The sequence below is a fragment of the Natrix helvetica genome (genome assembly GCF_964273705.1).
Source record: "Natrix helvetica genome assembly, chromosome: 1".
NCBI classification, from domain to species: Eukaryota; Metazoa; Chordata; class Lepidosauria; order Squamata; family Natricidae; genus Natrix; species Natrix helvetica.
This window is the reverse complement of record NC_138548.1, coordinates 108,142,419-108,160,054: the sequence shown is the minus strand read 5'-3', so window position 1 is coordinate 108,160,054 and position 17,636 is coordinate 108,142,419. Positions and strand designations below refer to the sequence as shown.

General features: G+C 38.9%; 2 protein-coding genes across 2 annotated transcripts in view; one reads left to right on the top strand and one right to left on the bottom strand.

Moving 5' to 3' along the window:
• IGSF22 (immunoglobulin superfamily member 22) overlaps nt 1–952 on the top strand; it is a 45,784-nt gene extending 44,832 nt beyond the window's left edge. Inside the window, exon 21 of the mRNA XM_081938449.1 lies at nt 533–952. Coding sequence (XP_081794575.1) covers nt 533–600 — 68 coding nt within the window. The 3' untranslated portion in view covers nt 601–952. The remainder of the gene's footprint in view (nt 1–532) is intronic.
• Nucleotides 953–9,274: 8,322 nt separating this feature from the next.
• The window catches only part of TMEM86A (transmembrane protein 86A), a 49,411-nt gene continuing 41,049 nt past the window's right edge, over nt 9,275–17,636 (bottom strand). Inside the window, exon 3 of the mRNA XM_081938387.1 lies at nt 9,275–15,746. Coding sequence (XP_081794513.1) covers nt 15,319–15,746 — 428 coding nt within the window. The 3' untranslated portion in view covers nt 9,275–15,318. The remainder of the gene's footprint in view (nt 15,747–17,636) is intronic.

Sequence of the window (17,636 nt, the reverse complement as noted above, 5' to 3'; positions counted from 1 at the left end):
CTCCCAGAATTCCTCAGCCAGCTTTGGAAAAGCTGACTACAAAGCTGCAAAGCTGGCTGAGGAATTCTGGGAGTTGAAGTCCACAAGTCTTAAAGTTGCCAAGGTTAGAGACCCTTGATCTAGACCTCCAACCCAATGAGGAAATATTCAGGTTCAGTTCTTCAGGATCCACAAAAGTTCTGCTCTCCCATATCTTTTTGTGGAAGGTCTTTTTACTTTTTGTTTTTAGAAAGTTATTGAACACATACATTTGCCTAAAATTCTTGCAAGCCAGGAAGTACCGTAGTTATTACATGCAATTCCTTTTTTAAAAAAATCCCTCCACCTCCGTCCCATTATCAAGTACTGACCTTAAGAATAAGAGATAAATGCCTTGAGAATTTGATTACGAACAGAATTTTTCTGCAGTTCAGTAATGAAAATCTATTTATTTATTGAATTTGAACAGGTGCCCTTATCACAAAAAGCAATCTTGGGTGCCAACATTCAATAATGCAGCATCACTTAATATTTTTTATCCCTTCTCTTTTAGAAAAAGATGATAAAAGCATTTTGGACACAGTAATTGGCAGCCTGCAGAAATCAAAGCATCTCATGTGAACTACATACTGTACCATATACAAATTTCAAGTATGGTTCAGCATCATTCAGACTGTTTTGGGTTGTGCGTGGTTTGAGTGCTTTGGGATTGTATAATTATTAGTAATCTTGTAATGCAAATAAGATGCTGGTAGTCAAGCTGTCATAGGGACAATAGATTTGCCATCAGAAGACTAAGAAAATGTAGATTATTCCAGTTATAATTAGAATCAGAATCAGAATAGAGCTAGAAGACCTTGGAGGACTTCTAGTCCACTCCCCTGCTCAAGCAGGAGATCCTACACCTGGAATTTATGATGCAATTTAATAATACCTGGCTTTTATTTAGTATTTATTTAGTAGAAAAATTAAAAATGAGACAAATATACTTTTCTGCTTTTATTCTATTTCTTTTCTCATCTACCTAAATCAGTGGTTCTCAACCTTCCCAATGCCATGACCCTTTAATACAGTTCCTCATGTTGTGGTGACCCCCAACCATAAAATTGGTGTCTCGGTTCCTAAGACCATTGAAACTATGTGTTTTCTGATGGTCTTAGGCGACCCCTGTGAAAGGTTGAGAACCGCTGTCCTAAATCCTGGAACCTGGCATGCATTTCCCCAATGGAAGCTTGCATCGTATTATTATATATACATTGTCTTGGAAGGGATATGTTATATAATTTATACCTGGGAAGGGCAAAATACAATAGCAATGACACTTAGACTTATATACCACTTCACAGTGCTTTACCACCCTCTCTAAGCAGTTTACAGAGTCAACACATTGCCCCCAACAATCAGGGTCCTCATTTTACTCAGAAGGATGGAAGGCTGAGTGAACCTTCAGTCAGTTGAGAATTGAACTACTGAACTACTGGCAGCTGGCAGTCAGCAGAAGTAGCCTGCAGAACTCCATTCTAACCACTGCGCCACCACAGCTTTTACAATGCTGGTTTTCTCCCATTTCCTGGACCATCGTTACAACGCCTCGAGCATGATATCATCATCAATAACTGATGCCAGTGGATTCGTCACTTAAAAATACCACAGGGTGATGTGCTCTGTGTTACATAAGCTTACTTTACCTAATAAGAATTCAGAAGCTGGAAGATGCAAGACTTTGTTCTCATGCTTCTCCCTATAATATTGGCAAGTTTAGTGTGGAGGTGTTTCAGGGTACACAAAAGGAACAACAAGCTATTTGGTTCAACTGTCACAATTGTGTTCATGGAGGAAAGAACTGAATGTTACCTCTACGTAACTGGGGAAATGTAACAGCTAAACCTAGAACTTGTGAGTCAGGAATTAAACCTTTTGTATCCAGCAAAGATAGTTTATAACTGCAGCCTTTCTAATAACTTCCTGTTCTCAACAATGAGTAAAACCAATTTTTAATCTCAAACAGGAAAATAAATATTTTGATTGGCAAGGAATCTCTTTATAGTTCTCCTTTTGTTTTTTTGTATCCAAGCGACATGCTAAAGTTTCACAGAAAAATCCAGTTTCTGCTTAAAATATTCAGAACAGACTATCCTGTGCCAGAGACCATTTCTATTGTTATGAATTTCTCAGAAATAGGTTCACACATTGTGTTATGCTAAAAGGGGTGTGAAAAGGTTGGTTTTGGTGAGAGATATAATAGAGGAATGTAAGCCACCATTAAGGGCTTAACCAGAAGTATGCCCCCCTCCAATTATATCTTATTCAACAAAATTATAACTTTAAAAATCCATCAGTTAGAGTGTGTGCACATGCATACAAATGACAAGGAAAATGCAAAGGCACAAACAAAAATGAAGACAGAAAATCCCTCTCAAAATATTTTTCTACAGAACTAAAAGTTCAGATCTTAAAGTAAACCTTGGCAGGAGAAAATAATGTGTTAGACATTCCGTTTTGTCAGTGAAAGGCAAAATGTTCATACATAGAAACTGAACTCATGTCTTCTCTCCAGGGTTTTAAATCGTGTGTAATAGTTTTCTCCAGAACAAAACAATATTTTAGCTATAGCTCATGGACATTAAATCAAACTCTTTTTGGTTGGGTATATTTTTTTTAATAAATTCAATGTTTTTAGAATATAATTTATATCATATTCTCATCTTTAACCTTTATTTCTTTTACCAATTTTAAGAACAAATCAAATGATGCCACCATAGAACAAACAAAAAATACTTGGTTTAGTGTCCACTTCAAAACATTACACTTTCAACTTAAACTTTGCAACATGTCCTATAGCATAAACAAATAAACTCTTGTATTAATTACATCTTAAAATAATGAGACACTAATGAAATGTTCCCAAAACTCCAACCCACTGGTTTATTAGGACATTCCAGTCTCAGTGTTAGGACACCTTATGCTTCCCTTTAATTTTTTATCCATTCATTCCATACAGCTCTCTGAAGCAACAGAATATACTGTAAATACATTTTCTGCCTGGCATCCTAATAAATTATGCGGTCATTCCTTAATCTATTCCTCACCAGCTTTCTACACTTCCTCACAAAATGTATGTCTATATGAAATGTGGACTTTCCCTGCTTTCAGTTTTACCAATAATTACCAAATAATGCACCACACATGGTCCTTTTGCCTAGTTTTCACTTTATTTATATGTTATATACAGTATTTAATACTGAAAATTTTATATATATATACATATATATATATACACCGACATATACATTGTACATGCACAAATGTACACACAACCGAACATTCTTGAAACTGAAAATTAAAAGAAATTAAACTAAGCACAAATGAAAATTTTGCATTGCATTTGCTTCTGAGTTGATCCTAACGTTATGTATCTTTGCAGTTATTATCCACAGATTCATGGATAATTTTCATTGATTTTTAAAGAAAAAATTGCTAGGAATCTAACAGGATTTATCCTGGTTTTGTATAATGGTGCAATCATTGTTGATTAGTGAGAAAAAGAATAATTTGCAATGCAGTAGACATTATCTGAGTCTCACTCATATCAAACAATATTAAATGGAAGCCAGCATTCAATTTGGAGAGTTGCTGACTATTAAACGCCATAAATAGACCTCCAATAAATAGAAAAGGGGGGGAAATGGTATGAGCTTGTTTATGCAAATCTCTTAATTATTACTAAGTTCTCCCTCATTATTTCATTTTATTCCAGGACTGCTTTTGTATAGTAACTGAATTCCCTCCATATTCTCAAACCATTGAAACATCTAAAATAAAGAACATTATTGAGGGGTCTGCCTGGTATCGCCAGACAGAATTTCCCACAACTTTGAATGCTCTTATTCTTCATGTTTTCTTGTGCATCAGCAATCATCTCTTCCAGCAGTCTAACTACATAAACTCCTTGCATCTATGGTCCACTACTGGGTTTATAAGCATCTTTAAATTCGAATCCAATAGTACCATTATATATATATTTAAAATCTAAACATTTCATGCTTCAAACCAGCAGAAAAAGGAGGAATTATGTTGGGAAGACCCTCACATGTTCCCTTTTTTCCCCATGATCATAGCTAATAATGCCATTCTGATAGCTGCAGCATTAATTATGCTATATAGTAAGGGAAATGGGTTTTCATTGGTTTACCAAAATCACTTTATTCATTTTTTTGATGTCTTTCATCTCAGGGAATTGAATGGGATGGAGTAGGGAAGTGCCAATAATTGGCAAATTACTAATGTAAGCATAATTCATCTCAAAATTCCTCCTCTTTATAATGGAGGAATAAAAATCACTGTCCCTTCTCAGAACTTGATTTGAGGAGTTAAATTCAATGGTATCTAGTTTTTTCTACAATGTACCAGAGTATAAACCAGCTCCTAATTTATAATCTTTTTAGAAACATAGTGGGAAATGTAAATGGAAGTGTTTCAACAGTTAATACACAACAGGTCCAAATCTACAGGAACAGAAATCCCAGATCCATTCTTGTCTTTGGCCACTAATTGTTGGCTGGTGAATTGTTCTCAGTCCTGCATGTATCATCTTTGGACCCAACTCAGAGAAGTAGCTGTGTGTGTTAGAGCAGGGGTGTCAAACTTGTGGCCCACGGGCTGGATACGTCACATGCTGGCCACCCCCACCCCCAGTTTACCGGTGGAAAAAAGTTGTGATACATTGCGTGACGATGTGACACCGCGAGTTTGACACCCCTGTGTTAGAGGCATGAAGGCCTTTTGACAGTCATTTCATCGGATCAATTCTATTTGAGAATATCCATTTTCTCAAATGAAAATTTTCACATCTGAGACAGTGAGCCTGTTTATAGTAACAGAGGCTACAATAAATGTCTTTGAGTGTTAATATTTCATTGCTTTTGCTTTTCCATGAGGCACATAGTCTAAATATACACCTAAAAGCATAAGATGTGAACAGAAAAAGCACATGCTGGCAAATTTTTCTATTAAAAGAGATCCACAAATCACAGAAAGAGAATTGAAAGGTATTGGATAAATGGTACCTTTGCCAATAACTCTGTTGCTACATAACATTTCAAACAGTCCATGCTTAACTCTACATCACCATATTTATTGAAAATATTTTATAGCATCCTTGAAAGCAAAGCATAGTAGTAACACTGTTGTCCTGAATTGTATCTTCTGCGAAGACTGGCATAAAAATAGGAATTGTTTTTCATCTGCCTGGGGAATGGCCTTATTACTGTTTTTAACACAATCAAAAGATGCCTTATGCAAAGTGGATAAAGGTTTTCACCTGATTGTGTTCTTTTATTATGATGGCAATGCAGAGAAAACTGGGCAATTCAGTTAAATGGTAATTTGATTTATAAAGGGATTTAGCAAGATTGTGATTTCTATTCTATTCTATTCTATTGACTGCAACAAAATAAAAAGATGGAGTTTTAAAGAAGCACAGGATGGCTATTGTTATACATATACACACTTTATGCAAAGTTTGACAATAATGAAATCTTCTCATCTATACATCAAAATGTCATTTTTACAGCATAAGGAAATTATATGAATTATATAGCCACATTTACAAACATTTGCAAATAATTTGGGATCATTATTTGAATGATCCCAAATTAAAACCCAAGAGCCTTGCTTCCCTTCACGCTGTTACTTTCAGTTTTGTTCCCCTCTTCTGTACAGATAAATAGTACTTAAAAATGCTGGCCATTGCATTCACATTTTTTCTAAAATGTTGCTTGAAAACAACGTGGCATTCTTTAAAACAGCTATGCAAACTCCAGAACATGAACGGAATGCTGTATACATGTGCATGTGCTTACATACATGACTTCCATTCTGAAGAAAAGCCACTACACATTTCTTAGATTACCCCTGTGAGGTAGATAGGCAAGCATTATAATTCAGAAAGGCAAAGATGTTATTGCAGGGAGACTGGCTCCTCTAAATGGGAAAAAAAAACCTCTGGAAGTGTAGCAGTTTGACAGTCCCTGCACCTTAACGGGAGAACAGATGTGCAAAAAGAGATGAAGAACCTCTTCCCTTTGAAAAGAACGCAAACAAAAGGAGGAAAAACGTTTTGGTGACATCTAGAGTTGGTTTACTTATTACTCTTCATCGAGGCATGTTGCAAGATGGAAAGGCTATGGTCCCCCTGAATGGTTTATGTCCACTCATCTGCTCCTACAAGCAACCTGATCTGTCTCAATCTTTCCTGTCTAGTCTCTGACCTCTGATGCCATGAAGAAATCTGGAGGAAGGATAGGAGAATGGCTTCTATGGGATAGGAAAGAGATGTGAGAATTTCCTTTCTCAGTTACGGATCCTTTGGAAGGAAAAATCTAACATATCCTGTGGTCCCTTAGGATCCATACAACTGCAATCCAGGAACTCTTTTATTAATCCTTTGACTAAGGCCGTGATGGCGAACCTATGGCACGCGTGCCACAAGCGGCACGCGGAGCCATTTGTCAGGGCACGCGAGGCGCTGGCCAGCTGAGTTCACCTTTTTAAAAGCTATTTTTCGCCTTCCCCAGGCTCCAGAGGCTTTATAGGAGCCTGGGGAGGGCGAAAAGAGCCTCCCCGCCCCCCCTGGATCGTCCCCCTGGACGATCCCTGAAGCCTTCGGAACGCTTAAAACCACCCTCCGAGCAAACTGGAAGTGACTTCCGGGTTGCTCGGAGGGTTGTTTTAAGCATTCTGAAGGCTTCAGGGACTGTCCGAGGCTTCCCTGATGCCTTCGGAGCGCTTAAAACCACCCTCCGAGCAACCCGGAAGTCACTTCCGGTTTGCTCGGAGGGTGGTTTTAAGCACTCTGAAGGCTTCAGGGAAGCCTCTGGACAGTCCCTGAAGCCTCCGGAGGGCCTCCGGGGGGTCGGGATAGGCTCTTTTCGCCCTCCCCAGGCTCCTATAAAGCCCCTGGAGCATGGGGAGGGCAAAAAAATGTAAAAATGCACGCATGCGCACTGGGGGGGTCACGCGTTGCATTATGGGTGCGGCACGCCCGCACTCAACCCCCCTGCGCTGCCCCCACTTGTGGCACGCGAGCCAAAAAAGGTTCGCCATCACTGGACTAAGGATTATTTTCACCTATGCTGCAAATGCCACTACAACTTATCAACATTGCTATCTTCTCCTTTGCAATGATCCAGCCTCTTTCAAGGAACTGGATTCAATGATGTATATCGCAATTCCCACAAGCAAATCTAAAGTGTTCCTGCAAGGAGGGAAGGATCAAACATTCCAGAATGAAAGATCGTATGTCCTGGAACCTTGTATCCGATATTCAGCGCTCCAGGTTTTTCTCTCCTTCATTGGGGTTTATCATAGTAATCTTAAAATGTCTTTGTGATCTGTTTTTTTTTTTTTCCTTTTGGTTCAGAATAAATAATAGGGGGCTACCACCCTCCCCCCAAGAAAATATTTTAAACATTCAACAGAATTTCTTTATCTACCATCAGATGGGCTCCTCCCATGGATTTTATTCACTTTTCTTAATCTTTCAAAACTTTAAAAGATCCCCTTTTAGATCTCCATGTATCCAGAAGCAAGTCTATTTCTCACTGAGCAGACACACTTTTTGGTGTCTAATGAATTTATCCATTGGTTAATCTAATGAGGAGAAAGGAAGAGGGATGCTGACGTTGCAAAGGTGGTGTCTACAGAAGATACTTAGCAAGAGGTGGCAAAGAATTCATAGTTCATTTGCAAAAAAGACACTAACCTTAGTGATGAACTTTAGTCCGGCTTTTTGTGGCTTATTATGTCATGGGAACCGAACCTCTTTATGATTGAATGTAAGACAGCCCAGAAAATTGGTTAATTCAGTAGTAAAATAACAGACAGTTGTATGAATGCAGTGAATTTTTCCTACATTAGATTGGATGGCTCTTTTTCTCTCTTTCAGTCACTTCCTTTCTCAGACATATGCATATATTCTATGAAGGGGAGCATCTTTCCAATAACTTGGAAAGGAACTCACGAACTATACAGGTTGTCCTCGACTTACAACAGTTCATTTAGTGACCGTCCAAAGTTACAACGGCATTGAATAAAGTGACTTATGACCACTTTTCGTACTTATGTTCGTTGTAGCATACCCATGGTCACGTTACTTGGCAACTGGTTCATATTTATGACGGTTGCAGTGTCCCTGGGATCATGTGATCACTTTTGGTGACCTTCTGATAAGCAAAGCTCAAATGGGCAAGCCAGATTCACTTAACAGCCATGTGACTAACTTAAGAACTGCAATGATTCACTTCACAACTGTGGTAAGAAAGGTCATAAAATGGGGCAAATCTCACTTAACAAATGTCTCGCTTAGCAACATAAATCTTGAGCTCCATTTTGGTCATAAGTTGAGGACTACCTGTATAATCATCACTTGCTTTCTGAGTCCTGGAGTATAGAGAATATGAGTTAACTGTGAAAGAACTTTCTCCTTTCCCCTTTTTGAAATAGTCCCACTCCATTCCTCCAGGTTTTCATCCCCAGAAGAAACAGCAACCAAAAGATAGGATTATTTATGTTAAACGTATTTTGCAGAATTGGGATAATTTGGAGAAACTCCAGATGCTCAGGGTTTCTGTGATGATCAGAGCAGAGCTCATACATACTGAGAGTGGATGAGTTGAGACAAGAGTTTGCTAAATCCTCTTATTCCTCTTTCACCCAGATGAGTCTCAATTTCCATCAGGAATGAAATGTTGACTATATTAACCAACAACATTATAGATTATCCATGCTCTGTCATTCAAATCAGGCCTTTCATTTAAGCCCACCAGCCTGCCCTAATTTCTAGGAAATAGCATCCTTCACAACTTTTTCTTGTGGGCTGTGGTGGTCCTGGACTATACTAGAATTTAAAAATCCAGAGTTTGATTAATCTCTTATGGACATGTTGATTTTGCTTCATCCCAGTTCTCTTAGCTCTTCTTAGAAAGTAACCAACCAAACTAATAGAAAAATTTAAAAGCTGTCATGAAAAAATAAATCTATTTTTTCTCAACCCAACACTATTACTTGACTGATTGTTAAATATATTTAATAGTTTTTAAATATAAAAAATGTGGGTTTCTTTTAAAAATATAATAGAATTACCATATTTTTCGGAATAGAAGACGCATCTTTTCCCCCCCTAAAAGAGGGTGAAAATTTGGATGTGTCTTATACACCGAATGTAGCCCCACGCACCCACCGGTCCCCACCCTTTGGCCTCTGCCTCCCAGCAATTTACCTCTTTGCAGCAAAGGGGGGCTTGCAGAGGCTTCAATAAGCTATAGCATCCCTGCAGCCTCTAACAGCTGATGATCGGGAGAAATTGAAAGTGAAACTAGCTGTTTGCTCCACATGGCAAATTGCTGGGAGGCAGATTTTTTTCTTGTGCTAATCAGGCTGTTTGCTGCAAGGAAGTAAGTCAACAACTATAAATGCCTATAGAATGTTCAAATTGTTAGACTTATTTTTTTAAAGACTGCTTTATTATTGTTCTAGACAACTTAACAAAATGAAGAGGCTTTTAAAAATAAATGCTTGATCTGAAGAGGCCCAGTGCTATTGTTTTAAAAAGTGCTATTCTTTTAGATAGCAGAGAATAACTACACTTCCAGAAAGCACATTTTAACAGCATCTGTACAAGCATAGTCTGAAATATAACACTACAAACAGTGTATATTGTCTGTACTGTTTGTTGCAAGGAGGCAAATTGCTGGGAGGCAGAGGCCGATATTTTTCCCTTGTTTTCCTCCCCAAAATCTAGGTGCGTGTTATACTTCGGAGCGTCTTATACTCTGAAAAATATGGTACATATTTTATGACTGTTCAGATTTCTGGCAGATTATCCCAAGGACAACTTTTCCATATCATAGTTGAATGTTATATATTATACCTTAAAGCAGAAGACCCTAACAGTTACTTATAATTTCCATTTTGAGCCAACAATTCCTTTATGATGAACAGCAGAACAATCTAGAGAACATGTTAAACCAACATATCCAATGTTTAAAAAAAATCCCTCTCACTCATATTTACACACACATAGCATATTTTATAGGATATGTAGAAGTCTTGGGAAGTACTGCTGGAAAACTATAAAGCATTTAAAATGTATTACAAGCACTGTATTACATAAATATTTTCAGATGAAAAAGTGTGGTAGATTGAAATTTTTAAAAACCCTCATATGGTCACTGCAGAAGTAGCTTTCTCTAAAACAAGTGGTACTTACTAAAATCAATTAGGGGTCTCTAGCAACTCCAAAAACTCTAAAAAAATTGCTTGACAATGATGGCTTGGAAAAAAATAACATCTGGGTAAGGAAGCTATAAAGGTAAGGGATCCCCCGCACTTGCATGCTAGTCATTTCTGGCTCTAGGAGGCGGTGCTCATCTCCGTTTCTAAGCCAAAGAGCCAGCACTGTCCAAAGACGTCTCTGTAGTCATGTGGCCAGCATGAATAAACCCCGAAGGCGCATGGAGCACTGTTATCTTCCCACCAAGTGGTGTCTATTTTTCTACTTGCATTTTTACGTGCTTTTAAACTGCTAGGTTGGCAGAAGTTGGGACAAGCAACGGGAGCTCACTCCGTTACGCGGCGCTAGGGATTTGAACTGCTGAAACTGGCGACCCTCTGATCGACAAGCTCAGCATCTTAGCCCCTGGGACAACCAAAAATGTTTTTGTCGTTTACTACACTGGTAGATGATCTGAACAGTTCTCAATTGCATGAGATTAAACTGAGAAATTTTAACTCACCTCTTGTTTTTTAAAAAAACAAACCCTAAATATTTCAATCTTAATTTCAACAGAAGTGCCTTCTTTTTACTCTGCAACTTCAAAGCAGTTCTGAAACCAATCTTTGTCTTGAACACTGCTAATTAACTCTGGGTTGTATGATAGCAATCAACGAACTGGACTATGTCCAGAGAAGGTTGACAAAGATAGTTAAGGGCTGGCAGCCAACCTCTGGCAAAGAAAGGCTGAAGAGTGAATATGATAGCTATCTTTAAATATTCAAAGGATTGTCACAGGGTTGAAGCAACAAACATCTTCTCTGTTGTTCAGGGGTAAAATTACTATGCTTAAATTACAGGGAGAGATGACTTTTAACTCAGTATTAGGAAGAACATTCGGATAGCATGGGGTATTTGACAATATAAAAGACTATCTCAAAAAGAGATGGTTCCTATTATTATGGTTGGTCACAGTCATTCAGATATTTAGACTGGATATGGCATTTTTGTCCTCCTATTGAGTCCTTCCCAAAACCCTGGGCTATGCAGATATTATTGTTTAATCATATTAAAAGTATTGTCACAGGATGTAAGCTATTTCAAGTAAAGCTGTCTTTTGCAATTAACTGGTGATGCTCCAGATTTTTGGGGGATTGCACCCAAGGACCCATCACTATTGGTGTTATCTCTGCTTTCTTTTGCCACAACAGTTCTTCTTCTATTTACATTATTATTATTATTATTATTTGTGGGGAGTGTAAATGTTGAAACCAGTTATCCATTTATCAAGGCTGAAGTGGCAAATGAGACGTTTAGTCCCTACCAACTCTGGAATGCATTTACTGTTACACCCATTAGTTTTCCTTAAAATTCTGGAATACTATAGATCAAAATAAATAGACTAACAACTTAACTAAACACAGTGTTAGACTTAAGAGAGTAGATGGGACTACAGAGGAACAGATGGAGAAGACAATTTCATAATACATTGAAAGACTATGGAAGATCTTGCATACTACAAGAGCATCACCTATTGATGAACATGATGTATGATGCTCCCACTAAAAAAGGTATATCCATGTTTGGCTCATGTATATCCATATTCACTCACATCCTTCCTTCTTCTTCTTTTCTTCTTCCTCCTCCTCATCTTCTTTTTCACATTAACAAGACTGTATCTAAATTGTATCCAAGGCAAAGTCACATATGAATCAGTTCGTTTTATGAGCAGCTGCCTAAGCAGTCCCAGGTCAAATATCCTAATTCAGAAGAGATCATAATCAGCCAAACTGCACAGGTACATTTAAAAAAATGTCATACAATCAGGGAACTCTTTTAAGGAAAAAACAAAACCAAATCAGTCATGGAATACGAATAGATGACAAGCAGCCTTGTTCCCCCGTGGCTGTTCTTTGAACAGCTCTGCAGTGGGAGTTCTATACTTTTTAAAGAAGCAGTTAGAAAATTTGGATATCATCACCATGTCCCTTATTGCTATGTTGATTTAAAATTTGGCCAGATTTCTACCCCAATATAAAATCAGAGGAGGTTTTCCTCAGAGAGATATCAGCAAGCAATACCCATTGAAAAATCACTCAGTGGTTCATTCAAGTCTTACCTAAAGGGTAAACTATATGTCACTTTTACTTTTTCTCTCCTCATCTTTGAATAAGGGATAAAGGAACAAAATTATTTCAGAATGGTTTGACTTTGAATTATTCCTTGAACAATTCCTTCCACAAATCAAATCTATTCTAGCAGTTATCTGCAAAACATGCTGCTATAATGAAACAGTAGTAAAGACGTCAGATTATACCATGGCAAAAATTCCCAGTTTTCTGAACTGACAGTAATGTATTGCTCGCATAATTAGGAAAAGTCTTAAAATGCATTCTTCCATTTCATGGTTAAAATCTGGGGTAGAGTTGCATCTCTGGGAAACATGCGATCGCTGAGATTATGGGCTGGATGTCTAGGATTATTTATGATTAATAGGACATAGCCGTGTAAAAAGGAGATGTATGATACGAGCACGTTGAAATATTTTCCAATACTGATAGTTCTAATTAACAACAATTTGGACTGGAATTCCCATCACTAAGTGAAGTTGTAAAGAGCAATGTCACCTAACCGTGTTGCTCCCTGACAGCAATTCTGGCACTTGTTACTATTAAGCAATTCTCACAATGCCGTTAAAAGAGTGATGTCATATGGTTGCCATTTGTGACTCACAACTAGCTTCCCCGCTGACTTGCCTTGTCAGAAGCCTGAAGTGAAGGTCACAAGCGGCAATCAAGGGACTGTGGGATGCTGCGACATTGTCATTGCAAGCTGGTTGCCAAGCACTTGGGTCGCAGTCAGATAACTACGGGGATTGCTGCAAGAGCTGCAGCTCCAAGGACTGATTTTATACACACACCACTCATTCAGCACCATCCTAAGTTCAAACATTTGCTGAACGAGGGATTGTTGAATGAGAACCAGCTTTCAGATGTCGATGGTTTAGAATTCCCAACAATATTTATTGTGAAGGTTTTGCAAGAAGTTATACAAAATATAACTCCCGTGACTACATTTCTACACAATTACTGTACTTTTACAGGCAGAAAGAGAATCCTCATGAAATAATTTGATGGGGGAAATCTAATGAGATGCTCTACATCAATGGTCCCCGTCCTTTCCAGCTTTGCAAACTAGCGGTGGTGGCAATGGGGGGGAGGGGATGGTTCCATGCAAATGGAGCTTTGCACACAAGCGAACACATCTGCCACTCACGCAAGTGGAGGTGTGCACATGAGCACGCTCACCCACTTGCGTGGCCCAGTTCTGAATGGGCTGCAGCCCAGTATTGGGCTGCAGCCTGTGGGTTGGGGCCCCCTGATCTACATCAGTCTTCCCCAACCTGGTGTCTTCCAGGGAATTCTACAGCTTCTATGGTCCTATAGCTGTTAATGCTGACAAAGAATTCTGAGTGTTGCAGATGTTCTAGCAAATCTGAATGGCATCAAGCCACCAAAATATTAAGAAATAAGCACTGACATGATCGTATATAGCAGATTGTGAAGAAGAAGAAGAAAAAATGTAATAAGAAAAATACGTAGGGGAAATTACGTCCCCCAAAATGCCACTGAACAAAACCAGAAGGGGGTGGACCCAAGGGATTTCACACTGATTGTTGCAATGCGAGTCAACAGAACCTATTTTGTATGCTGGATGCCACAAAACAAGGGAAAGTGCCAGCATGCCAATGGACTTCCCACCCAGGTTGACCAGTCCGGTGGTAATTCCTTGTTGCCAGAGGAAAATGAGCAAATGAGTGGCCCTGGAGCATGGTGAAGCGATAGTTTCACAGCACTTTGGTGATTGGATGTGCCCGCCAGCATGATCCGTGCTGCAGCTGTAGGCATTAAGGCACCTGCAAAGTCTACAGCTCTTGCTGGACGTGATGGGGAAATATTGATGTGCACATCTACAGAAAGAGGAGAGCAAAAGCCTGGAAGACACTGGCTTCGCTGTAAATAGTCCACAGGTGAAGGGTGAATTGCAAATGTCCCTTAGAAATCGATTTCACAGTCGTTCTTCATGACATCAGACTCAAGATTGTTGCATGTGCGTTCTCTTCCAAGACACACTGGCACTGATTGTGGAGAGGAAAAGAGGCTGAGAATCTTGTACAAGAAGGTGATTTTCTTGGCCAATCAATTATGTCTACAAAGCAGCTGGTGTCTTAAAAACACCCAAGTGTCTTTCCTAGTGTTTCAGTACTAATAACAATGGACATTTTCCCTTGGAAGCGCTGATTCACTGAACAGCATGACTTGTTTTATGGTTAAAACCCCTTTTTTCAACGTTTTCCCCTGCCTCCAACCTCTACCAGCCTGAGAAAGTTCATTGCATTTTGTTGTTGCTTTTACAATCTGCAGAAAAACAGATGCTCTGCAGGATTCACATTCAGCAAAATAAAAATAAAAAGGCTATGCTTGGCCTATAAATACATGATTTCACGAATCTGGAATTTAAGCTGATTTCTCCCAAGGATAGCATAAATTACATTACCCATAGTGATTGACATGAGTGCTCCTACATCCTGTGATTATTTTTCAGGTCCCAAAGAGTTCTTGTGTAGACTCACAGTTCTAATGCAATGTATGTAATACAGGGGCTTAGGCAGCATGGACTCTTTTGTGTGTGATTTTTGCACATTCCGTGTTGAAGGCAAAGGTCTTACATTCCAGTGTATTGCCTACCCTATTTAATAATAATATTGTCCTGAAATGAGCTTTGTCCCACTGGAATGTTCAGCACCAGTTTCTGTATTATACAAATATACTAATGTGTTAAGAGAGGTTTCCAAGGGTCAGGAAGTAAATACTCTAAAAACCTAAACCTCTAAACCTCCACCGTGAGTTCCATACTCCAATCAATAGGACTAGACAAGACCATCCAAATACTATAAAGAAGAGCTTCAAAGAAGCAAGATTTGCAGTCACAGATTCTGGAACATCCTCCAGGATGAGTGCAGCTGTAGCATCCCCAACAGAGCTGATGGATGTGCGGGCATCAGTCTTTTATTTTCTCTTTTTGAAAACTTCTTCATCCTTGCTTTCCACCGCAGAAAGTGCAATGAGCATTTGAGCTGCGTAATAAGTGGCCATGATGATGACCCTTGAGTAGGGGACAGGAAAGCAGAATTTGTTGACCGCAATAGTCAGGTCAGATACCATGAAGAGCACAGAGCCGATGCAAGCAGAAAGCTTGGTCCAAGTCCAAAGGTCATTGCAGAGCTGCACACCAGCCATAGCCCGCCAGCCCATGAAGCCAATTAAGGCAACGTAGACAGCTACCAAATAGGTAAATGGGCCTGAAAGGTAGAAATACAGGAAGGTGTAGCAGAAACTGGACACCAAGCCAAACCCAAGGCCAACTTTCAGGTCCCAAGGTTTAATTCCAAATGCTGAGGAATACAATATGTGTGTAATAGCGAACATCAACAAGCCTGGGGAAGGAGAACAAATGCTCTGAATTAGGAGAGAACAAAGTACTTAACATAGGTCACAATAATAATTTTAGAACCATGCTCAGCAAAAACTACAAGTGAAAAGTAGTGTATGCTGTGTCCAATTCATTTCTACAAATGCCACCATTTACCTCACAAAAACAGTGTCATTCCCAGAGTCAGGAAACACTAGAAAAGCTTTGGCACCGTCCATGTTTGCAAAAGTACAAACATATTTGTGAAAAATTACTCTGCATAGGGAATTCCATAACAGGACAATAAAGATCTTTTCTGTTGTCTGTTCCTTTTATTTATTTATTTTTGGTTACAGGATGAAATTCATAGTTTCATTATAGTCTTTTGTCATCCTTTTGTAACCTGAACTATGTTTTTCTAAATCACGCCTGCCCAGATGTTGAATTCGTAAACCAAGAAACAAATTCATAATCACAATAGGTGCCAGAGATCTGTAGTATTTTTGGTTTGTCATTTATACATCCCAATTACCTTTGAAGAAACACAGATGTGACCTTAGACTAAGTCACTCATGTTGCATTAACTTTGGGATTAGTCCAGGGGTGGTATTCACTTCCCTACCGGTTTGCAAATGTGAGCGTGCATGTGCACAGCCTTACACGCAGGTGCTGTTGGTGAAAAAAAGGGCCTAAATAGGATGTCATAGAGCTGAGGCGTATGGGCGAGGCCTCCCATGATTTCCGCTACCGGTTTTGGCGAGCCGATTTGAACCGGCAAAATACCACCTCTGAATTAAGCTTTAGCTTTTGTAAAGAACTGTCTGGAGCCACCAGGTGTTAGCTTAAAAAACTGCTGAGTCACTCCTACAGGAAAATTGTAACTCTTTGCTGCCTTTTAGTAACTATTGGATCTTTTGAAACCCAGGTATGGCCTCCCTAAATCATAGACTCATAGGGCTGGAAGGAACCTTTTACTCTAATCTCCTGCCCAGTGCCATTCTGGACAAATGGCTGTCCAGGAGTTTCTTGAAAATCTGATTGCATCAGTGTGGATGGAAACATGTGGAATAGAAAATGTCAGCTTTGCCTTCAACTTTACAGTAAGTAAAGAGAATGCAAAAATGGCTGTGCCATTTCAGACTGAGAGCTGTTCTCACACGGCTAAAAGAAAATACTTATATTTATTCTGTTTTGCTCTGTCCTGCTTTTTTTAAACAAGAAATAGATAGAAATGGTCTCTCCCACTCAAAGAAGAATGGCCTCTAGTCCTTTGCATCATGTGGGTAGGAAAACAAGAATAGGTACAAGAAGCTGAACTATGCTTTTACTAGAAACAGAGCTTATGTTTAATACCCAGCAGTTGGCAGAATTGCATTGTGATGTCTTCACAACTTTTCTACAATAAATCTTCCAGTTTGATAGTTTGTGTCTTTGGAAAACTGTTCTCCCTGGCTTGCCAAGGAGAGCCTGACACAGACCCAACTGTCCTCATCTATACAACCATTAGTGCATAATGGTAAACCCCACTATTTGGAGATGGGATGACTGGCTTAATTCTGATACTGAGAGGACACCTTGGATTATGACAAAAATCTGCAAAATTTATTGTTGGGGGGATACTAAGTGAACGTACAGTATATTATAGGAAATGTATAGTGTACCTGTAACTCTTAGAAAAACAGTTGATGTCTCCTGCCAGAGAAGATGTCACAAAAAGTCATATCTTCATTTCTTCAAGGGTAATTGAGATGTATGAATGACAAACTAAAAACACTACAGATCTCTGGCGCCTATTGTAATTATGAATTTGTTTCTTGAATTATGAATTCAACATCTGGGCAGGAGTGATTTTAGAAAAAATAGTTCAGGATGCAAAGGGATGACGGAGACTATAATGAAACTGTGAATTTCATCC